This window comes from Lissotriton helveticus (assembly GCF_964261635.1).
Source record: "Lissotriton helveticus chromosome 1_1 unlocalized genomic scaffold, aLisHel1.1 SUPER_1_unloc_30, whole genome shotgun sequence".
In the NCBI taxonomy this organism is placed as follows: Eukaryota; Metazoa; Chordata; class Amphibia; order Caudata; family Salamandridae; genus Lissotriton; species Lissotriton helveticus.
In genome coordinates this window covers 158,743-182,763 of record NW_027611671.1, presented here as the reverse complement: position 1 = coordinate 182,763, position 24,021 = coordinate 158,743, and the positions used below count along the sequence as shown (strand labels likewise).

At 48.2% G+C, this 24,021-nt stretch overlaps 1 protein-coding gene across 1 annotated transcript; it reads left to right on the top strand.

Moving 5' to 3' along the window:
• The first annotated feature begins 2,323 nt into the window (after nt 1-2,323).
• LOC144805868 (uncharacterized) lies at nt 2,324-22,960 on the top strand. Its single transcript, XM_078672348.1, has 2 exons — nt 2,324-2,349; nt 19,006-22,960. Exons 1-2 carry the CDS (start codon nt 2,324-2,326, stop codon nt 20,834-20,836), a joined length of 1,857 nt encoding a protein of 618 aa, XP_078528474.1. The 3' UTR covers nt 20,837-22,960.
• The last annotated feature ends 1,061 nt before the right edge of the window (nt 22,961-24,021 follow it).

The following is a 24,021-nucleotide window of genomic DNA, read 5'->3' as shown; positions in this document are numbered from 1 at the left end:
TCTGAGGCTGTATTCAGAGATAGCCCATCTGTTGGCTTCTAAAGTCAAATTGGGTGGCATCCAGAAGTGAATTATAATTAATAAAATGTGAAAGCTCAGAGTTCGCAGCCTTCTCCACAACCTTTGCAGGGAAGGGAACACGCAAGATAGGCCTCTAATTATTTCTATTGCTACTGACTACGTTGGGCTTTTATGGGAGAGGCAGAACGGAGGCCGTCCTCTATTTCTCAGGAAAATAAATAGACGTGAGCATCCTGTTGAGGATGTCCCCGAGGTGCCTGGAGACGGCATCAGGTGGCAAGTGAAGAATTCTGGGAGGGCCGGGATCCAAGGGAGAGCCACATTTAATTTGGCTAAATAATGATTGAACTTGATCTTCCGATAGAAGATTAAAAGGTAGCAGAAACGTATCTCCGACTAAGGGGCAGGCTCCCCGTGTCATAGAGTGAGGGACAGCCATATTTTCTGTTGTACTGATCGAGTCGGGGAGGTGGTATCTGCCAGTACCCGACACTACCTGATCCCAACTCCTTTGCTGGCCTGTTTCCTGTTGTTCTGATGAGGTCTGAAGGGGTGGTAGCCATCATTACCAGTTCAATGCCTGTGTCCTTCTTATTGGTTACACCACAGGGAGGATGCTTGTGTGAACACGTATTATAGGTAGCTTTGACCTTATCTTGAAAAAAAGTTGCTAACAAATTGCAGAAGGATTCGTCGGCAGTAATGTTTTTAGGTTCAGGAAGCTTGCTCGGTTTTACCACTGTCGCAAAGAGTTCTTTGGGGATGTTTAAAGAAGATTTAACTTTGACAGCACAATAACTGGATTTTGCTTTAAAAATTATATCATGGTAGGCCTGAATGGCGTGCTTGTATGGGATTTTATCACAGGGATCATAGTGGATGTGCTGTTTCCTTTCTATCCTTCTGCAGGCTTGTTTGTGAGCTCTAAGGTTCTCGTCAAACCAAGGTTTGGAGGGAAAAAATCTTTTATTTTTCTGATTTTTAAATGGAGCAAGCGAATGGAGACTGGAGTCAATCCACTGACGATATACATCCGCGGCTGCATCTAAATCTGCAGTAATCTCAGGCATAGATTGAGTGAGATGTACCATTGTTGGACTTGGCCCTTCTGGCAGATTCACCCCTGAACTTGTTGCCTTTTAATGTTACATCATTATAGTGATTTCTGGTCTTTGTGCACTTTAGCACTGTGGCGCAGTATAAAGTGTGTGCGCTCTCTTAGTGCGTGTGTGAGATTGGCCTGCCCTCCCATAGGAATGCATGGGGAATGTGTGTGTCCATGGTAATTCCTGATGCGTGGGGAGTGCAAGGTTGAGTTTGGTATGTGCGAACTCGCGAGAGTAAATGCTGTGCGATGATGCGTGCAGCGTTGATGTGTCTAGTGTGGAAGTGCCACTTCTAGAAGTTGGCCTCCCTGTGCAATAAAAGTGAAATGACTGTCTGGCTTGTGATTGGCTGGAGCTGGCTGGTGTGCCTGGCTCCAGGAGTCAGGATGGTATGCCCCGGTGGTGAATAGAGAGATTGACAGCCAGATGGGTGAGAGGAGTGCACCCGGGACCTGAATAGGGCTGGGTTTTCCCTCCACAATGCTGTCTCCGCCCCCTTTGGTGCGACTGATGACCCTAGCCTGTCCTGTGAATAGGGAGAGGGGCTGAGCAAAACAAAGTGCTCCAGAACCAGCTGCGTCTGGTTTTCCCCCACCCTGCACCCTAGAGACAAAGGGATTTGGTGTATAAAAAGAGGCTGTGACCTCATGTTAATTGTTCTTGTTTCCTGACTTGAATCTACCAGGGGTGTGCTGCTGCTGGGACCCAGGGGAAGGCTTGCCTCCCTGGGCCCTGCCCAGCCCCTGGATGCCTGGATACCTGGAGTTCCTGCTTGGGTCCTAATAGGAGGGGGCTGCTGCTAGTGGGGCCCAGGAGGGACCGCCATGGGGGCTGTCTCCTTGCTGGAGTGCCCTGTGTGCTGGCCCCTGGGCCCTGCGTTGCCCTCCCTGATGCCCAGGACATCTTGGAGCCCTTTTGCCCCAGTTGCTTTGTTGGGCTAGGGTTTCTGTGCCCCCAGCGCTTTGTGAGCGCTTTATTTGTATTTCTGGGCAGAGCGCTGGTGTTTTCCCACAGGGAAGCGCTCCTGTCCCTGTGTGCACACTGGGGGTACCCACCCCGCCTATTAGTGTCCTTAACGGATGCCCACCCCATTTCTACTTTTGTTTTATACCTCGAGGGTGCCTACCCCTCTCTGTGCCCCGAGAAGTCACCATCGCGGCCCTCGCACCGCAAACAGGAAGTTACGGTGCCTGACGATGGGCGGGACTTCTGGATTTCGAAGGTAATCCCGCCCGCCGCCGCGCTGTGATTGGCCAGCGCCCGGCCGGAAGAGGGGACTGCTGCCCCGGAGCTACGAAGGCTCCACATCAAGTCCTGGTCCCGAGATGGGGGACCAGGTGAAGAGTGAGCGAAGCGGGCTCATGGTGAAGGCGGGGCTCCCATGAGGAGAGAGAGCCCCGCCGAGCGCTACCGCCGCCCGAGGAAGAGAAAGCCGGTAAGTTAAGATGGCTGGGGCGGGGGGAAGGCCATACGAGTACAAGGGCCCGCAGTGGTGGGCCGCCCCGACGGCGGCTTCTCTTTAGAGCCGCCTGGTTAATGCGAGGGGGGAGACAGTATTCGAGATGCCCGTTTGACAGCGGGCCGCTCCACCGTTTTGCTCATTATTTGTCTTAGAGCCGCGAAGGCTCCAACGATGGCCCATATTTGTTTAAAAGTCCCTGTGAGGGGCTTGGGGGGGCATATTTATTTGAAAGGCCCCAGAGGTGCCTGTGCTGAGGCCCTTGGCTCCTATCTTTTGGGGCACCAATGTTTTGAGAGCCAGATGGTTTCCAGGGGCCCCGGTATGCCAGAAACTAGAAGGGCTCCCCTAGATGCCCATTGGTGACTAGAGCCTAGAGGGCTCCCAAAAGGGCGCAATATGTATTTCTAAAGCCAGAGGGCTCCAGCAGGTATCACAGTTTGCTCCTAAGGGCCAGTGAGGGCCCTTGCCGCAGTTTGTCATTTCCAGCTGCCCAGCAAGTAGTGGGCAGCTGCTACGTTTAGGTTTCCTTTCTAGGGACATGTCTTTGGACTCAGGAGTGAATCGCACTCCTTCGCCCCTACTTTGGCCGTCCACAGCTGCGCAGCACTTAGTGCCAGCTGCAGCATTTAGGCCCTGTTCTTGTCCTCAGCTGTCCAGCAAGTAGTGGGCAGCTGCTACGTTTAGGTTTTGGCGCAGTGGCGCAACCTGGACCCTAATGTGATTTATGTGCTATGCTGATTTATGTGCTGATACTTTTGGGTGTTAGGAAATGTACTGTGTGTAGTATGTTTTGCGCACCCTGTCTTGATGCCTCTAGATTTGGTTTATGCCTAGGAGGTTGTTTTACCTAGTATAGTTATGCTAGTGAGTTTATAGTTCCCTGCGTGATATATGCCTAAGGTGGTTAGGATTGCGTAGGGTGTACTTACCTTTTACCAGTGGTTACTGGTTGTGTGCTACAGTTGCTATTTTGTGCTACAATTATTCTATGTTCTAAGTGTTATTCCTACAAAGTACTATTTCTACCAAGTGCTAATTCTAAAAGTGCTTATTCCTGACAGTGGTCCATGTGGCCCTGTCCTGTGTATATAATCCCCTGTAAATTCCGCCTGTGCCAGTGGCACAGTGTAAATTGTGTGGTTATTATCTAATGTGTTTGGTATAATACAAAGGCTATTTTTATATATAACCTTGTGTGGAGTTTCCTTTGTGGTGGGCCTTGGGTGTTGTTGCTGGGTGCGCGCGCAAACGCTTTACACCTTGCCTCTAGGATAAGCCTAACTGCTCGTGCCAAGCTACCAAGGAGGTGAGCAGGGGTTATCTTGGCGGGTGACTTCCTTGCCCTGACTAGAGTGGTGGTTTCTGCCTGGCTTTGGCGCAAGCCTTAGCCAACCAGAAATCCCCATTTCTAACATCCATCAATAGTTCAGGGGTCGTTTTATGCCAGGAGCGGCATAAGGACCCCAGCGGCTGAGGATGAACAGTGACAACTTCCGCTTCCAAATTCAGTTGAAGCATAACTGCACGATGGTCTGACCAGAGAAGTGGACGTGCAGTAGTGACTTGAAAAGGGAATGTCTGAGAAAATACCATCTAATGAGAGGCCGGCTGAGTGTGTCGGAGCTGTCACTAACGGGTGAGACCGAGACTTGCCCCAGGGTCTGAGAGATCGATCCTATCTTTATCCGCAGAATTTTCAAGATGGAAATTGAAGTCACCGAGTAGAGTGAAATCGAGGGAATTTGATTTAATGTCCTAGAGCTGATTGTTACTATTTAAGAAGGCTGTCCTAGCTTTTGGGGGGCAGTAAATAAGTACACCATTTAAGGAGTAACGATTAGAAAGAGGAATTTTATATGCACGTGCTTCATAATCAGAGGCGGCCGGTAATGTCTCAAAGGAGGCATTGAGGTTGTCCCTGTAAATGATTGTTAACCCACTGCCCCTTTCCCCAAATGATCAAGCCTGAAATTGGAAAAACCGTGGGTGTTGCAACAATTAGATCTGGGTCAGATGAAGCATCTGCTCAGATCTCAGTGATGAAAGCAAAATCCAGTGCACAAGATTCTAGAAAGTCCGCAAAATAGGACTCTCTGTTAGAGACCATGCATTAATAAACATGCCTCTGATTTTCTCTGTTAGAGACCATGCATTAATAAACATGCCTCTGATTTCCATCTGAGGAGTGGGCAACCTAAAGACATGCGGTATAGGAGAGCTAAGTTTGACAATTCTGTAGGTTCTCAGAGTGAGCTTACAATCTAGGCAACTATTCTTGCTGATAGTATTAGACGGAATCAAAGTAGGGTCTAAACAAGTCTTACCTAAAGGTTTAAAAGCGAGCAGCTCATCCCATGAGTAGCGGATATGAACAGCCGGATGGGGGTGAAACCAACAGAAGCTTGCCTTAGGCACAACTTCGGTGCACCCTAGATCTGTCTTTGTAGCACAACCTCCGGGGGTGCCGGAGAGGCATGTACGAAACTAAAGTACTACTCAGCACAATATTAGCAAATTTAAAAGATAATGTAAAGGCAAAATATAAACCTAATTAGGGTCCAGCAACCCATTATTATTATTATTATTTTAAACACTTTTAGAGCGCGAACGAAGGCCCGTGGGCATCTCGGCGCTAAGTATCTGCTGAATTCAACCAAGATGGAAGGTGGGATCATTGATTAAAAAGCCAGGTTTTGAGGTGCTTTCGAAAGGACCAAAGGAATGGACTGTTTTTTATGGCTGGTGGCAAAGTATTCCAGAGCTTAGGTGCTGATACGAGGAATCTTCTATCGCCCCAAGAGACCAGTTTGGTGCGGGGAACCACCAACTTGTGCAGATTGGAGGATCGCAGGGACCGGGTGGGACGGTAGGGAATGAGTTGTTGAATGAGAAAGGCTGGTCCCTGGTTATGCAAAGCCTTATAGACAATGCAGAGAGCTTTACATTTTATTCTATTCCTGATAGAAAGCCAGTGGAGTTCTCTGATGGTTCCCGACACTGATTGAAACTTGTGAACATCACCCAGCAGTCTGGCAGCGGCGTTTTGGATGACTTGCATTTTATTAAGAACTCTTTCTTGGGTATTCAAGAAAAGAGCATTGCAGTAGTCCAAGGTGGACAGAACCAGGGACGTGATCAAAGTTTTGCCAGCTGAGGCCGGAAGGAAGGGAAGAATTTTCTTTATAAGTCGCAACTTATAGAATGCCGAGGAAGTGATCTGGTTAGCGTGAGGGAGGAAAGTAAGACGGTCATCAAACATGACTCCCAAGTTCCTCACCTTGCTAACGGGAGTGGGGGGAGGTCCCATGGACTGTGGCCACCAGCGGGAAGACCATTCCGGGGTTAGATTTCCGAAGATAACCACCTCGGACTTATCTGAGTTCAATTTGAGGCAATTAGCAGCCATCCAATTTCCTATGGCTTGCATGCCCAGATTGAAGTCATCGGCGATTTTTTGGCCGTCATCTCTGATGGCCAGGAACAGCTGGGTGTCATCAGCGAAGGATGTAAGGCTCATCCCGTGAGTTCGAATAGTGTTGGCAAGGTCCGACACATATATATTAAAAAGTGTCGGACTCAGGGATGAGCCTTGTGGTACTCCGCATGGCAGTGATAGGGTGGAGGACTGAAAGGGTCCTATAGTGACCACCTGGGTTCTTTCTGCCAAAAAGGAGGCCAGAAGAGTCTTGGCCCTTTGCTGAACACCCAAGCCTTCGACACGGTCGATCAAGATGGTATGATCGACCGTGTCGAAGGCTGCCGACAGGTCCAGCATTATCAAGACTGCTGTTCCCCCAGCATCCCGAATAGCTCTAATATCCTCCGTAGCCTTGATCAGGGCCGTCTCGTCCCATGGTGTTGGTGAAAACCAAACTGGGAGTCATCCAGTAGGTGGTGTGCTTCTATGAAGGCTGACAGTTGGACATTCAAAGCCTTTTCGACGATCTTTGCCAAAACTGGGAGACTGGCGATGGGTCGGTAGCTCTTGAGTTCATCCCTATCAAGATTTGGTTTTTTCAACAAAGGTTTTAATAGAGTTTTTTTCAAGTCTGATGGGTAAATGCCTGTGTTGATCAGGGTGTTGCAAATGATAGTGATGGCTGGGAGCACTACCTCCATGACTGGGGATAATACTTTAAAGGGGCAGGGATCAAGGGCGGAACCTGTTTTAATGGAAGACATCATTTCCCTGATCTGGGTAGTAGAGACCTCCGTAAACTGAGAGAGCGAGGGGCTAGTCCTGGGGATACAAACCGGCTCAGGGGGAATTTTGGGAGAGTTTTTTACGCTGTTAGCGAAGGCTGCGTAAATATCATTGACTTTGTTATAAAAGAAATTTGCCAGCGCATCACAAAGTGATTGGGAGGGGGGAGGTTGTAGACCGGGCGAGCAACCGGCTAACTGTTTGGTGGTCTCAAACAAGGCCTTGTTGGAGTTTTTAGAAAGTTCTATTTTCTCACAAAATAACTTCTTTTTGGCCTCCAAAATCATAAGTTTATATTTGGTTACCGTTTCTTTGTATGTGGTTTTGGCCTCTTCAGAGTAGTGTCTGCGCCAGTTCCTTTCGTTCCTCCGACACAACTGTTTTTGTGTCCTTAGAGTCGCAGAGTACCAGGGGGCTGACGGAGATGATCTATTACGCGAGCATTGTTTTGCCTGAACCAAGGTGGAAGTCGCGGTGGCCACCCATTCATTAAATTGAGTGATAGCAATGTTAGGGTCCTGTGAGAGGAGTGGGCTAGAGGTGATCAGGAGGGATTGTAAGCTATCGCTATCGATGTCATTCCAGGCAAAAAACGTCCGGCGATGGTTGGCACTCGCCATGATTGCTCCAGTATCGTGGGTAGTCAGTGTGGCCGTTATGACATAGTGGTCTAACCAAATGAGAGGAAGAATGTCAGTGACCTGTAAGTCATTTAGATTGGTAAATAAGCCGTCAAGAGTATGGCCTCCTTGGTGAGTAGGGGCTTTGACTAACTGGGAAAGGCCAAAAGTTGTCAAATATGTCAGAAGATCGACTGTATCATTATCTTCTGCTTTATCAAAATGAAAATTAAAGTCGCCTAGAATGGTGAATGAACCGTCGAGGGCAGACACTTCCAACATACGACTAATGTCGGAAATGAATCCCGACCTTTGCCCTGGTGGACGATAAAGGAGGATGCCTTTAAAATTCACCGAAGGTGTTACTTTAATGGAGAATTGAAGAGCCTCACAAGAGAGGAGCGGTATCACGTTGGTTCTGACCGCATATAAGTCCCGGGCAATTATTGCTATCCCACCCCCTTTCTTGCGTTGTCTGTCCAATCTATAGATCGAGAACCCGTGGGGAACAGCGATTACTAGATCCGGATCAGAGGCATTGTCCATCCAGGTCTCTGTTAGAAACAATAAGTCTAACTTTTTGTCCTCCATTAGTTCGACTATTTCTTGTCGGTGCTTGCCGAGAGATCGAACATTAATGAGGGCCATAGAATAATCACTCAATGTTTTATTGGCTTTACATCGAGGGTGTTCCTGGTGGTTTGATATGGGTGCGGAACAGTTCGGTCAGCTATGAGAAGCATTTCCCGCAAGATGATTAGGATCAAATATGGTACATGAGTGGTCTTGGGGGGGTCGGCAGTCCCGAAGCTGGTTAGATGTATAAATCCCTCTTGGAGGTAGGGGATAAAAGCCAGGGGGGGTGGCCCTGGGCCCGGTCCAGGCGCGGACGGGCGCAGACGGGCTTGCCTTTGGCGCGCCGCCGGCGCGCCCGCTGCGCCCGCCCGCTGCGCCCGCCCGCTGCGCGGACTGGTAGGTCGGTTGTTTAAATACATCTTTGTGTGGGGGAGGAGGGTGGGAGGGGCTGAGATCTGCAGCGCGAGCCTTCCCCGGCCCAAGATGGCGGCTCGAGTTGTTAGGGGACGTGACCAGCGCCTAGCAACAGCGGCGCTGTGTCATACAGTGGGAACGACCCTGGCGATGTAAATCTCGCTTCAGGTGGGGGCTCCTAGTAAAAACTCCTAATTAAAATATTTACAGCATCTAAAAATAGTTATTATTAGTCAATAACAATTTCCTAGAAAAGTCAGCGTTTTCTACAGCAGCGCGCAAGGGAGCGCAGAGTACCCCCGGCTTCCGCCTCAAGGGTGAATAGAGCAAATCTCCCGAATGCGAGTGGGGAAGCCCTTAAGTATCCTGGGAGGGCGGGAGGGGCTGAGATCTGCAGCGCGAGCCTTCCCCGGCCCAAGATGGCGGCTCGAGTTGTTAGGGGAAGTGACCAGCGCCTAGCAACAGCGGCGCTGTGTCATACAGTGGGAACAACCCTGGCGATGTAAATCTCGCTTCAGGTGGGGGCTCCTAGTAAAAACTCCTAATTAAAATATTTACAGCATCTAAAAATAGTTATTATTAGTCAATAACAATTTCCTAGAAAAGTCCGCGTTTTCTACAGCAGCGCGCAAGGGAGCGCAGAGTACCCCCGGGGTCCGCCTCAAGGGTGACTAGAGCAAATCTCCCGAATGCGACCTTCACACGCTCCCTGGTGAAGTATCAGCTACTAGTAACAGAGACAAAGAAAAGAAATGGTGTCAAACGCTAACAAGACATAATACAAAAGTCATAACAATCCACCATTTCCGTGTGGCGGCAGGGGAGCCAGATACATCCCAAAACTACATGCTTGTGTAATACAGGGAAATCAAAAAATTGCACAAGGTGCTGCTGACAGAAGTCCTGCCTGGAATGAAGATCTGCACAAGACGCAGCTGACAGAAGCCCTGCCTGGAAGGAAGATCTGCACGAGGCACCATTGACAGAAGCCTCTGTCTGGAAGGAAGATCTGCACAGAGCACAGTTGACAGAAGCCCCTGCATCAAAGGAAGATCTGCACAAGGCACAGCTGACAGAAGTCCTGCCCTGAAGGAAGATCTGCACAAGGCGCAGCTGACAGAAGTCCTGCCTGAAAGAAAGATCTGCACAAGGCGCAGCTGACAGAAGCCCCTGCCTGGAAGGAAGATCTACACAACGCGCAGCTGACGGAAGTCCTGCCTGAAAGAAAGATCTGCACAAGGCGGAGCTGACAGAAGCCCCTGCCTGGAAGGAAGATCTACACAACGCGCAGCTGACGGAAGTCCTGCCTGGAAGGAAGATCTGCCCAACGCGCAGCTGACAGAAGCCCCTGCCTGAAAGAAAGATCTGCACAAGGCGCAGCTGACAGAAGCCCCTGCCTGGAAGGAAGATCTACACAACGCGCAGCTGACGGAAGTCCTGCCTGGAAGGAAGATCTGCACAAGGCAAAGCTGAGAAAAGTCCTGCCTGGAAGGAAGATCTGCACAAGGCACAACTGAAATAAGCCCCCCTCCCCCCGGAAGGAATATCTGCACGAGGCACGACTGACAGAATTCAGAATTCCTGCCTGGAATGAAGATCTGCACAAGATGCAGCTGAAAGAAGTACAGCCTGGGAGTAAGATCTGCACAATGCACAGCTGACAGAAGCCCTGCCTGGAAGGAAGATCTGCACAAGGCACAGCTGACAGAAGTCCTGCCTGAAAGAAAGATCTGCACAAGGCGCAGCTGACAGAAGCCCCTGCCTGGAAGGAAGATCTGCACAACGCGCAGCTGATGGAAGCCCTGCCTGAAAGAAAGATCTGCACAAGGCGCAGCTGACAGAAGCCCCTGCCTGGAAGGAAGATCTACACAACGCGCAGCTGACGGAAGTCCTGCCTGGAAGGAAGATCTGCACAAGGCAAAGCTGAGAAAAGTCCTGCCTGGAAGGAAGATCTGCACAAGGCACAACTGAAATAAGCCCCCCTCCCCCCGGAAGGAATATCTGCACGAGGCACGACTGACAGAATTCAGAATTCCTGCCTGGAATGAAGATCTGCACAACGCGCAGCTGACGGAAGTCCTGCCTGAAAGAAAGATCTGCACAAGGCGCAGCTGACAGAAGCCCCTGCCTGGAAGGAAGATCTACACAACGCGCAGCTGACGGAAGTCCTGCCTGGAAGGAAGATCTGCACAAGGCAAAGCTGAGAAAAGTCCTGCCTGGAAGGAAGATCTGCACAAGGCACAACTGAAATAAGCCCCCCTCCCCCCGGAAGGAATATCTGCACGAGGCATGACTGACAGAATTCAGAATTCCTGCCTGGAATGAAGATCTGCACAAGATGCAGCTGAAAGAAGTACAGCCTGGGAGTAAGATCTGCACAATGCACAGCTGACAGAAGCCCTGCCTGGAAGGAAGATCTGCACAGGGCACAGCTGACAGATGTCCTGCCTGGAAGGAAGCTATGCACAAGGAGCAGCTGACAGAAGTCCTGCCTGGAAGGAAGATCTGCACAAGGCACAGCTGACAGACTCCTGCCTGGAAGGATAATCTGCACAATGCACAGCTGACAGAAGTCCTGCCTGGAAGGATAATCTGCACAAGGCACAGCTGATAGAAGCTGCAGCCTGAAAAGAAGATTTGCACAAGGCGCAGCTGACATAGGCCCTGGCTGGAAGGAAGATCTGCACAAGGCGCAGCTGGAAGAAGTCATTGCCTGGAAGGAAGATCCGCACAAGGCACAGCTGACAGAAGTCCTGCCTAGAAAGGAAGACCTGCAAAAGGCGCGGCTGACTGAAGTTCTGCCTGGCGGTGACCTCACAGCAGTGAGAGACCGACAAACAACAAGATCCTTCTAGCCCAGCTAGCCACACTGGACATAATGTACACCAAAGGCCTGATTTAGATTTCAGCGGATGGCTTACTCCATCACAAATGTGACAGGTATCCTGCCCGCCCAATAAAAATGTATTACATCTTATGGCAATTATAATAAGGCAGACAGGATATCTATCACATTTTGATTAGGCCTTGGTGTAGTTCGCAGAGTTTTAGTCCGCTGAACTCCACGAAGTGCCAGGGAAACCCCGCCGCACTCTGAAAACTTGCGCTAGTGGCAGAGTTTCTAAGTTGCACTACTCTCGCTGATTTTTTGTGCCAGGAGTTTTTCCCGCACTGTAAAATCAGCGCGAACAGCACTATGGGTCGCACCAGATGGCGCTGCTGCTTTCTGCTGCTCTAATTGACATTCTAATCAAGTGGCAGCTTTATCAACAAAAATGAGAGATTTCTACACTCGAGTGATCGCGACCTGCCGCGACTTTCCGCAGTGAGAAATCTCACCAGGAGGAGGTCTAGCGCGTTATATTTTCTCAAAGCACTCGTCACCTTACCATTGGCGAGCCGCTTGAGAAGAAAAACTCCGTTCTGCATCACTTTGAGGAGTGTTTGGGGAACGGTGTGGGCAAATCTTTGCGAGGTCTGCCGGCAGAGCAGAATTCTTCAGCCACCCCTAGTTTTGAGGCAATACTCTGTTGGACAAATTCCTAACTAGGCCCTATGTCTGCAATAATTGTTGTACAAGAAGTGAGATCCATGGCCTTCAATCAATCAATCAGTCAATCAATCAGTCATTTGTAAAGCGCACTGCATACCTGCGAGGGTCTCAAGGCGCTGGGTTGGCTGCTACTGATCGAACATCCAGGTCTTGTTTATCCTCCTGAAGGTGAGCAGGTCTTGAGTCTGTCGTAGGCTCAGTGGGAGGGTGTTCCATGTCTTGACGGTGAGGGGGGAGAAGGATCTCCCGCCGGTGGTTGTTCTTCGGATGCGCGGGACAGTGGCGAGTGAGAGGTCGGCGGAGCATAGCTGGCAGTTGGGGATGTAGAAGGAAAGTCGTTGAGGTAGGCTGGGCCGGTCTTGTGGAGTGCCTTGTGTGCGTGGATGAGGAGCTTGAAGGATTTCCTCCTTTTGACGGGGAGCCAGTGCAGGTCTCTCAGGTGGGGGGTGATGTGTTCATGGCGTCGAGGATCAGTCGTGCTGAGACAGTTTGGATGCGTTGTAGTCGTTTGATGAGCTTGGTTGGGGCTCCCGCGTAGAGGGCGTTTCCGTAGTCGAGTCTGCTGCTGACAAGGGCCTGGGTGACTGTCTTTCTTGTATCTGTCGGGATCCATCTGTAGATCTTGCGGACGGCATGCGGAGGGTGTTAAAGCAAGAGGAGGAGATAGAGTTGAATTGCTTGGTCATTGAGAGCGTTGAGTCGAGGATGATTCCCAGGTTGGATTTGTGGTCGGTGATTGTCAGGACTGCCCCCAGTGCCGTCGGCCACCAAGAGTCGTCCCAGGCTGAAGGGTTGGCGCCGAGGATGAGGACCTCCGTCTTTTCTGAGTTCAGCTTCAGACAGCTGATCTTAATCCAGTCAGCGACGGCCTTCATTCCTTCGTGGAGGTTTGCTATGGCGAGATGGGGTCCTTGGTGAGGGAGTGGATCAGTTGAGTGTTGTCGGTGTAGGAGAATATGTTGAGGTCATGCTGTCGGGCTACGTGTGCGAGCGGGGCCATGTAAATGTTGAACAGTGTCGGGCTGAGGGAGGATCCCTGTGGTACGCCGCAGATGATCTCGGAGGCTACAGATCAGAATGGGGGGAGGCGGACGCTCAGGGTTCTGCCGGAGAGGAAGGAGGTGGTCTATTCCAGAGCCTTGTCTCGAACCCCTGCAGCTTGGAGGCATGTGTGTAGTGTGCAGTGGCAGACGGTGTCGATGGCGGCGGAGAGATCTAGGAGGATGAGTGCTGCGGTCTCACCGTTGTCCAGCAGGTTCCTGATGTCGTCGGTGGCGGCGATGAGGGCGGTCTCAGTGCTGTGGTTGCTGTGTAACCCTGACTGGGAATGGTCCAGGATTCTGTTTTCTTCCAAGGTATCGAGTTAGCTGTCTGTTTATGATCTTCTCAATGACCTTGGGAACGGGAGCAGAGAGATGGGCCGGAAGATCTTGTGGTCTCTTGGGTCTGCCTTAGGTTTTTTGAGTAGGGCATTGATCTCAGCATGTTTCCAGCTCTCTGGGAAGGTCGCGGTCTTGAGGGAGAAATTGATGACGTTGCGCAGGTGGTGTGCGATGGAGCTGCTTGCTTTGTTGAAGACGTGGTGCGGGAATGGGTCTGACGGAGAGCCGGAGTGGATTGTGCTCATTGTCTTGATGGTGTCATCGATGCTCACGCTGGCCCAGGCTAGCAGGGGATCGTGGTCGATTGTGTGCAGAGAGTCTGTTGTGTTGCTGTTTGTTTGGGGCTGTATGGGTGTTGAAGCTGTAGTGGATATGTGCTATCTTGCGGTGGAAGAAAGTGGCGAGGGAGTCGCACAGGGCTTGCGACGGCGGGATGTCCTTGGTGTTGGAGTTGGGGTTCTGAGAGTTCCTTCACTATGTTGAAAAACCTCCTTGCTGTTGTGTGCGTTGTAGTTGAAGCGGTCTTTGAAGGAGGTCCTCTTGGCAGCCCTGATGAGGTGGTGATGGTTGCGGATGGTGTCCTTTTGTGCTGCGTGGCAGTCCGGAGTCTGTTCACTGTTCTATTTCTTCTCTAGTTTCCGGCAAGCTTGCTTGGAGGCTAGGAGTTCTGGGGGGAACCAGCTGGCCCTCTTGCTGGTGTCTCAGTGGGGGGGTTTATTCGGCAGGCCGAGGGTGTTGGCGCAGTCGTCGATCCAGAATCTGAGGCTGTAGGCAGCGTTGTCGGTGTTGGAGGGTTTGGTGGGAGGGCTGAGAGCGAGGTTTGCACGTAGTTGGTCTTTGGTGAATTAGCTCCAGCAGCAGCGGGGGATCTGTTGGGTGCGGTGGTGTGGTATGGGTTTCTGGAAGGTGAAGTGGATGCAGCGGTGGTCGGTCCAGAGGAGTTCGGTGGTGTGGTTGAAGGAGACGTGCAGGCTTGAGGAGAAGAAAGGGTCGAGCGTGTGGCCGGCGGAGTGGGTGGGCGTTGTGACGAGTTGAGTCAGTCTGAGGTTGTCGATCAGGGTTGTGGAGTTTCTGTAGTTGTTGTTCTCAAGGTGAAAGTTCAGGTCTGCGAGGAGGATGTAGTCTCTGGAGGTCAGGGTGTGCGTGCTGATGAAGTCGGCGATGGAGTCGCTAAACTAGGGGTGGGGTCCGGGGGGTCGGTAGATGAGGGTGCCTCTGAGGGTGGAGTTGGGGTCTGTGTGGATCTGGAAATGCATTGGTTTGGTGGTGCTGAGAGTATTGTCGGTGCTAGTCGAGACCCTGATGCTGTTCTTGTGGACGATGGCGATTCCTCCTCCGACTCCATTGGTGCGGTCTCTGCGGGTGATCTTGTAGCCGTCTGGGATGGCTATAGCGATGTCGGGTGCAGAGGAGTCGTTCATCCAAGTCTCTGTCAGGAAGGTGACGTCCGGGGATGTTGTGTCGAGCAGGCCCCAGAGCTCGACGGCGTGTTTGCGGGTGTTCAGCAGTATGCATCAGAGGTGGTTGAGGTCTTTCTTGGCGGGTGGTTCGTCGGCTCTGAGACTGGTGTTGCTGCAGTTCCGGCAGGTGAAGGGTCCGTGTGTGCGTTTTGGGGCAGCCTTGAAGCAGGTGTGAGTCTGTCCAGAGTTGAGAGTGTGCAGAATGCTGGCATCATAGTGGTGGCGTTCCTCGTGGCGGGTGCGGGGACCAGGGGTTCTGGTGCTGGGTGCGGTCCAGGGGCGGACCGGCGCAGATGGGCTTGCCTTAGGCGCGCCATTGGCGCGCAAGTGTCATATATGGGGAAGTGGGAGGTAGGAGCAGCTGGGAGGTGGGAGGCGGGGGCACCGAATGGAAAGTAAGGGGCCACAGGGGACACAGCGGCGGGAACGGTGCGGGATGACAAGGGAACAGAAGGCAAAAGGGCACAAAAATAGAGGGGCAATGAATGGAACAGAAGGCAAAAATGGGCACAGTGTTACAGGGACAACGAGGGAACAGAAAGCAAAAACGGGCACAGGGTTACAGGGGCAGCTAAGGAACAAAAGGCAAAAACGGGCAGAGAGACACAGGAGCAGCGAGGGGGACAGAAGGAAAACCGGGCAGAGAGACACAGGGACAGCGAGGGGAACAGAGGGAAGAAACAAGTACAGAAGAAGTACAGGCAGCCAGGACGGACAGAGAGCAGCACAGAGAACAGCAGTCAGCGGCACAACAATGACAATAAGGCAATACAGGCAATTCAGAAAATACAACATATAGCGGAAGAGGAACGAACCTACGGCCTACCACTGGCCACCAGGGATGAGGCGCAGATGGTAGCCTGTGGGTGGAGGAGGGCCTTGAACTTCCTCAGCAGCGGCAGCTGGGGCAGGGACCCACAGGTGGTGCCTTGCAGAGGGGGGGAACCTACCTGGTAGGGTCAAGGGTCGCTCTCCTCGCCGCACTGCAGCTGGCATATGTGGGGAGGTGGGAGGGAGGAGCAGCTGGGAGGCAGGGGCAGCGAATGGGCAGTCAAGGGGCGGGGCCGCAGGTGACGCAGCGGCAGGAGCGGTGCGGGACAACAAAGGCAACAGGATGCAAAAGGGCACAAAAATAGAGGGGCAACGAGTGGAACAGAAGGCAAAAGGGAGCAGGAATACAGGGGCAACGATGAAACAGAAGGCAAAAATGGGTAGAGTGTTACAGGGGCAACAAGGGAACAGAAAGCAAAAACGGGCACAGGTTTACAGGGGCAGCTAAGGAACAAAAGGCAAAAACGGGCAGAGAGACACGGGGCAGCAAGGGGGACAGAAGGAAAACCGGGCAGAGAGACACAGGGACAGCAAGGGGGACAGAAGGAAAACCGGGCAGAGAGACACAGGGACAGCGAGGGGAACAGAGGGAAGAAACGGGCACAGAACAAGTACAGACAGCGGGAGAGCAGCACAGAGAACAGCACAGAGAACAGCAGTCACAGGCCTTGTGACTATCAGGCCGTTATCTGACTTCTGATGAACCCCACAGAGTGAGTGTGCAGCCACAGGGCAACAGAGTGGTCGAAGGACAGGAAATTAGGTAAACTTGAATATGAGAAATATGGAAAGGTAGAAATGCGCATCACCTGTGGATAAATGACACCTCCTCCCACTCTGCCAAATACCCATCCAGTCACAAAGTGGCTTCCTGGGCCCCAAACGGACAACGGCATGCCATATGCCATGTAATGGTGGAAAAGGGGGAAAAAAGAGTAATATGCACACATCTGCTGTGGGGATATGTCAGGTATATTATTGGTTGTGATGGATTCTCTATAAGTACTAAATGACTGATTTCGCTGAATATTATATTATATGAATCAACATTTGTTTGCCTTATCTGCGTGTATAATGTAAAGGATGGGCCTTACAGTGAACCCCTCATTCTGCTTTACACAAAAGCTCCGGAAAGAGCTGCATCTTACAGAACATTTACATTTACATTACTCTAGGAAGAACTAAAGACTTACTTATTAAAGTTATCTTTTAGGTCCAGAACCAGGTGCTGTAAGCTTCACCAGTTTCAGGGAAATGGACAGATGTTATGTCGATAGGAAACCCCCCTCAACTCACAATAATGTTCCAATCTTCCAGGTTAGAAGAAACCAGAAATGCTTGAACCAAGGGAGCTGTTGAAAGTGTCAAAGGTGACTTATGAACAGCGAGTAAAGACAGGAGTTGGTATTTGAGATGATCTTAAGTGAATAGGAAAGGAATGAGAAGAAGTGTGTGAATGGAGTTACTTTTGTTGTATACTTCGTAAAGAGTTACTGGAAATTTTGCAGCCCAGCCTGATCCATCTCTTGTTCTAAAATCTATTGTTGTTTAAATTAAATCTTGACCATGTGCTTCTATCTTCAGCTTTACCACTAAGTACTTGGGAGCTCCGAGAGCACCCTTACTTTGCTCAGTCACTCTGTGAACACTGATAAATCACCTCCTTTTCAGACATTAATAAGATGTCACCTGATCAACAGAACTTTTAGTTAAATATCTTTGTATGCCGAAATATTCCTTGCTAAGTTTCAAAGGCGGTAAAGAAGAAGGGGGAGATTTACTAACATTTTGTGCTGTGTTTTCGTCACAAAAGTGGCACAAGACAGTGCAAAATCCTTTTTTCCTAATTTACTTTCAGACAAATAACGTAAAATTAATGTTAAGCAGCGCATAGCACTGCGTCGCATTACTTTGCGCCGGAGAGCATTGCAAGGGTGGTGCATGGGTGTTCCCGTGCAACCACCCAAGGCTTCTCACACTAAACCCAATTTACCAAATTCAGCAGATTCGGTTTAGCGTGAGAAAACTGCACCCTTTTAACCTAGGCGCAAGGAAGGAGAAATACTTTAATTTGTCCTTCCTTTTCTAACTTAGCATGCATGCTGCACTGTGCAACACGTATACAAAATGGGAAAAGCTTTCCCTCGTGTCTGGCATAGTATTTTGTACAGGAAGGGTGCCCTTCCTGTACAAAACCTATGCTAGACTCTGACACACACACACCCTAGCGTTCTGGTGCTAAGGTGTATGCATGGCGCAGGGCCGCTGTAATCAGTGCCAGCGCAAGGGAAAGGGAAGGTGAGAGCCATATCTTTGAAAATATGGTGCTCTCCTGCTCCCGCCCTGTCACGCAGCGCAGCCTCGCAGGGGGAGGGCTGCGCTGCATTGCGTGGAGATTTGGTAAATCTCCCCCGAAATGTCTTTTACAACCAGTTAAATATTGTGAATTCTCATTCCATTATGTTTCAATTTAGTAATGTTAAATATCTTTACATCCAGCAGAAAACAAGCTTCGACTGTATGAAATGACCATCAATGATGAAGCGAATGCTGTAAATCTTCAATAATAGCAGAAATAATGAGCTACAGTATTCAGCACAGTGGGCGACATAGGAACCTGCACACAAACTGACATATCCTGGATGAAGCATCAAGGGCAGTTCAGGGATTATAAGAGGCCGAACTGTGCACCTCCACGCCACAAGATAAAGAAATGACCTTAGGAAAATTAAGGCAACAACAATAACAAACCACCTCCTGTATAAACAAGTGTCCAATACCAACTTTGATCATGGGATCGGTATGATGTGATTACTGCAGTGCTCTGTTTTGTAAAATGAGGACAAGCCATCATTCCGTGCTCTAGGAGAATTGTAAACTCTTTCTGGACAAACAGCAGTAACCAGAGAAGAGCACAACAGATCAGAGCCGGACAACTGACGGGTAAAGGAAAGAGGAGTTCTATCTACAATACAACAGACTGTCCCAATTTGCACCGGCCAGAAGGAAGATACATTTTAACCCGCAAGCGTGCATAGCCATAATCCAATCTAAAGGCACAATCACATACAAAGACACCTTCTACATATTAGGAGTGTGGCAAATATTTGGTGGATATTGCATTTTATTATTAAAACAGAAATCAAACGTGTAAAATACCGCACACATTTAAAGTGTGTGACAAAACCCCAAGTGCTTTATCAGCCATGTTAGCCCATCAGGAAATACAGTCATGTAATATAGACAAATATATACCCGACCCAAAGACACTAACCAAGAAAGAAGAATCATACACATGCAGCAAGAGCTTTAGTTTGTCATCACTACTCAAGCTTCATCAGCACACGTACACAGGACAAAAACCATTCAAGTGAAGTGAATGTGTCAAGAGCTTTAGTAGGTTATCAGAACTACAAAGACACCAGCGAACACACACAGGGGAAAAGCCATTCAAGTGCAGTGAATGTGTCAAGAGCTTTAGTCACTTATCAAACCTCCAAATTCATCAGCGAACACACACAGGGGAAAAACCATTCAAGTGCAATGAATGTGCAAAGTACTTTAGTGAGTTATCAAGTCTTCGAAGACATCAGCGAACACACACAGGGGAAAAACCATTCAAGTGCACTGAATGTGCAAAGTGCTTTAGGCACTCATCAAGCCTTCAAAGTCATCAGCAAACTCACACAGGAGAAAAGCGATTCAAGTGCAGTGAATGTGTAAAGAGCTTTAGTCGCTTATCAAATCTCCAAATTCATCAGCGAACACACACAGGGGAAAAACCATTCAAGTGCAATGAATGTGCAAAGTACTTTAGTGAGTTATCGAGCCTTCAAAGACATCAACGAACACACACAGGGGAAAAACCCTTCAAGTGCAGTGAATGTGTAAAGAGCTTTAGTCAGTTATCAAACCTCCAAAATCATCAGCGAACACACACAGGGGAAAAACCATTCAAGTGCAATGAATGTGCAAAGTACTTTAGTGAGTTATCAAGTCTTCGAAGACATCAGCGAACACACACAGGGGAAAAACCATTCAAGTGCAATGAATGTGCAAAGTACTTTAGTGAGTTATCAAGTCTTCGAAGACATCAGCGAACACACACAGGGGAAAAACTATTCAAGTGCACTGAATGTGCAAAGTGCTTTAGGCACTCATCAAGCCTTCAAAGTCATCAGCAAACTCACACAGGAGAAAAGCGATTCAAGTGCAGTGAATGTGTAAAGAGCTTTAGTCGCTTATCAAATCTCCAAATTCATCAGCGAACACACACAGGGGAAAAACCATTCAAGTGCAATGAATGTGCAAAGTACTTTAGTGAGTTATCGAGCCTTCAAAGACATCAACGAACACACACAGGGGAAAAACCCTTCAAGTGCAGTGAATGTGTAAAGAGCTTTAGTCACTTATCAAACCTTCAAATTCATCAGCGAACCCACACAGGGGAAAAACCATTCAAGTGCACTGAATGTGCAAAGTACTTTAGTGAGTTATCAAGTCTTCGAAGACATCAGCAAACACACACAGGGGAAAAACCATTCAAGTGCACTGAATGTGCAAAGTGCTTTAGGCACTCATCAAGCCTTCAAAGTCATCAGCAAACTCACACAGGAGAAAAGCGATTCAAGTGCAGTGAATGTGTAAAGCGCTATAGTTACTTATCAGACCTACAAAGTCATCAGCGAACACACACAGGGGAAAAACCATTCAAGTGCAGTGAATGTGGGAAGAGCTTTAGTCAGTTATCAAGTCTTCGAAGACATCAGCGAACACACACAGGGGAAAAACCATTCAAGTGCACTGAATGTGCAAAGTGCTTTAGGCACTCATCAAGCCTTCAAAGTCATCAGCAAACTCACACAGGAGAAAAGCGATTCAAGTGCAGTGAATGTGTAAAGCGCTATAGTTACTTATCAGACCTACAAAGTCATCAGCGAACACACACAGGGGAAAAGCCATTCAAGTGCAGTGAATGTTTGAAGAGCTTTAGTCAGTTATCAAGCCTTCGAAGACATCAGCGAACACACACAGGAGAAAAACCATTCAAGTGCAGTGAATGTGCAAAATGCTTTAGTCAGTCATCACACCTTCAATTTCATCAGCAAACACACACGAGGGAAAAACAATTTAAATGCAGTGAATGTGTGACGAGCTATAGTCGATTATCAGACCTACAAAGTCATCAGCGAACACACACGAGGTAAAAATCCCTATCATTGTAGTGAATGTGATAGGAGGTTTTGTGACTCTTCGGCATTAAGGAATCATCAGCAGACTCACACAAGAGAAAAACCATTCAAGTGGTGTGAATGTGGGAAGAGCATTTTTAATCGATTATCAGACCTATAAAGACATCAGCGAACACACACGGGAAAAGCCATGCCATTGCAATGAATGTGTGAAGAGCTTTAGTCAATTATAAAGCCGTCAAAGACACCAGCAAAGACACACAGGGGAAAAGCCATTCAAGTGCAGTGATTGTGCAAGGTGCTTTAGTCAGTTATCGGACCTAAAAAGTCATCAGCGAACACACACGGGGAAAAAAGCAACTCAAGTGCAGTGAATGTGCAAAGGGCTTCAGTACGTCATCACTCCTACAAAATCTTCAGCGAACAAACACAGGAGAAAAGCCATTCAAATGCAGTGAATGTGCAAAGTGCTTTAGTCGGTTATCACAACTTCGGAGTCATCAGCAAACACACACGGGGGAAAACCCTATCATTGTAGTGAAAGTGACAGTTGTTTTCGCTTCTCTTCAGCATTAAGGTCTCATAAGCTAACTCACACAGGAGAAAAACCATTCAAGTGCAATGAATGTGGGAAGACCTTTAGTCGATTATCAGAGCTACAAAGTCATCTGCGAACACACAGGGAAAAAAACATAGAAGGGCGCTGAAAGTGTGAAGGACTTTTGATAGAAGACCCGACTAGCAGTAAAGAAGAAAAACAGATAACAGTATTTGCAGAGTTATAAAAGTGTTTGTTTCCAGAGATTGTTCACTTCCGTGCACAAAGCAAAGCAACATGATGCACCAGGATACACATTTGAAGGCGAGCACAATGTGGATTAAAAGAAAATAAACATTCTTGATTTTTATTTGATGAAGAGATACAAAGAAAAAAATTCAATCACACCTGATCACACTTCCTGTAAAAGCAACACTGAACAATACTGGGACTAACAACTGTATTTTCAGCTATCTTGTAGGATTAGTGATAGAACCTATAAACCCAACACACCCAAAGTAGGCATGTTGTCAGGGCTCAGGAGATGGAAGCTTCATTGGTAAAATGTATGTATTACTATTAACAAATGCCACTGCAGTATATGTAATGAACTAAAGCGAAGCACAGGTGTTCAAGAAATAACCTATTTTTAGATATAACAGAGCATATACCTTGTTTTTAAGTAACTTTTGCTGCATCTTTTACACACTGTTTTCGGTTGATGGATCAGCTTGTGTCTCAGGCCTTATAACTAAGTGTGACCCATGGCTCCTCTCCGACTTGGCTCTCCCTATTCATTTTCTGCCGTGCCAAACTCTTCTTTTTACCAGAATTGAGCCACTGTTAGCAGCAGACTCTGTTTGAAGAATGTGGTGAAATAGCGAAATTCCACATCAAAAGCATATATGTGCTAGGACAATCTGTTGCACTCCGAGCAACTCGTCTTCCACACTGATTGTCCTTTGTCCTGAAATGTTCCTCAGGATTTGTCATATGAATGCCAGAAGTGGCAGTGAGATTCATGAAGCTAAAGCTAACAGGAGTGTGTGGGAGATAGAGAGGGGGAGAGATACAGAGAGCGAGAGAGACAAAGAAAGGCGGTGAAAAAGAAAAAGAAATGGAAGGAGGGGGAACGGCAGGTGATTTGTATTCACCTAAAAATAGAAGAAGCAGACGAAAACTTGTCAATGTGTGACATCACCATAGAAACGGGCTGAATACCTGTGAATTTATATAATTATTTTTAATATCTATAGAACCATGTCATGGAATAAACAGGGCACAAATGAGGAAAATAGTGAAGGAGCCCATTATCATATGCAAATCACAATGATGTCGCAAGTAGTGACATCACAAGAAGTGATGTCAGGCCCTTATAATAATGTTCACATGAAAGATCGACGGCCTGTTTTAAAAACAAAAAACAAGAAACATAAAATATTGTAAAAAGAAGTTTTTGGTATCAGTTTTTATACATCATGTGTTTTTCCCACTATCAGTTTGTAACTAAACTCGAAAATGACTGAAAGTGTAAATATTTTTAAACAGATATGTGGAACTTGTAAATTACATTTTTAAACAGTTTTCAGCTAATAAATCAAAAGTGCTTTTAATTTGTGTTTGTTTCCTGACGTTCTTTATCCAGCCCCTAAGCCCCAAAGTGTTTCACATTTATAGTGTATTAAGCAATAGAGGGGCTGATTTCTCTGTTCCTCTCTTGTGCCACTCACACAAATAAATAAAGGGAACACAGCTACTGGGACAGACAGTTACAAACACTCTGAGGCCTGTGTCTGCTGATACAATAAACAAAGTAACAATTCCCAGTCGCAGCCTAAGGAGCTATGTGGAACTAACAGCCTGATTCATCAAAGACCCGTTTTGCGAGTCTACAATAGCGATTCATAAGGAATCGCTATTAAGGACTTGCAAAACGATATTCATGTAGGAATTGCAAAAAAATTGCGATTCCTACATGTTCTTTATTTGCGATTAGCAAATTGCTAATCGCAAATAAGGAATAACTCCCCATTCATTCCTATGGGCCAAAAGGCCCATAGGAATGAATGGGGAGTATTCCTTATTTGCGATTAGCAATTAGCTAATCGCAAATAAGATAGCGACTTAAAGGGTGCCAGGGTTGTCCAAAGGACACCCTGTAGCACCCCTTAAATGCAAATTGAAACAGGTGTTGCGCACACACATGTCCAAAGGACATGTGTGTGTGCAACATGCAACTTAGAAAAATGCTTTTAAAAGCATTTTTCTAAGTTTTCGCTATTTACCACGAGGTTTGACCTCGCGGTAAATAGCGGGCCGAAATTGCGAATTCGCAATTTTTAAATGGATGATGAATTGCATTTAAGGAATCTCAAATAGAGATTCCTTAAATGTAATTCCTCGCAAAATAGCGAAATCGCTATTACCGATTTTTGCATTTGGGATGATGAATCCCAAATGCAAAAATAGCGCTCGCAAAGGGCCAGATTCTCAAAATCTGGCCCTTTGCGAGCCGATTTCGGCTTGATGAATCAGGCTGTAAGTCTCTTTTCTAGGTAATAGTGGGGGGACCGCATCAAACTGTGTCGAACCTCGACTTGTGCCGTGCTGATAAAGCAATAGTGAATTTTAGTAATTTACGATGAATTGAAATGCGAGGAAG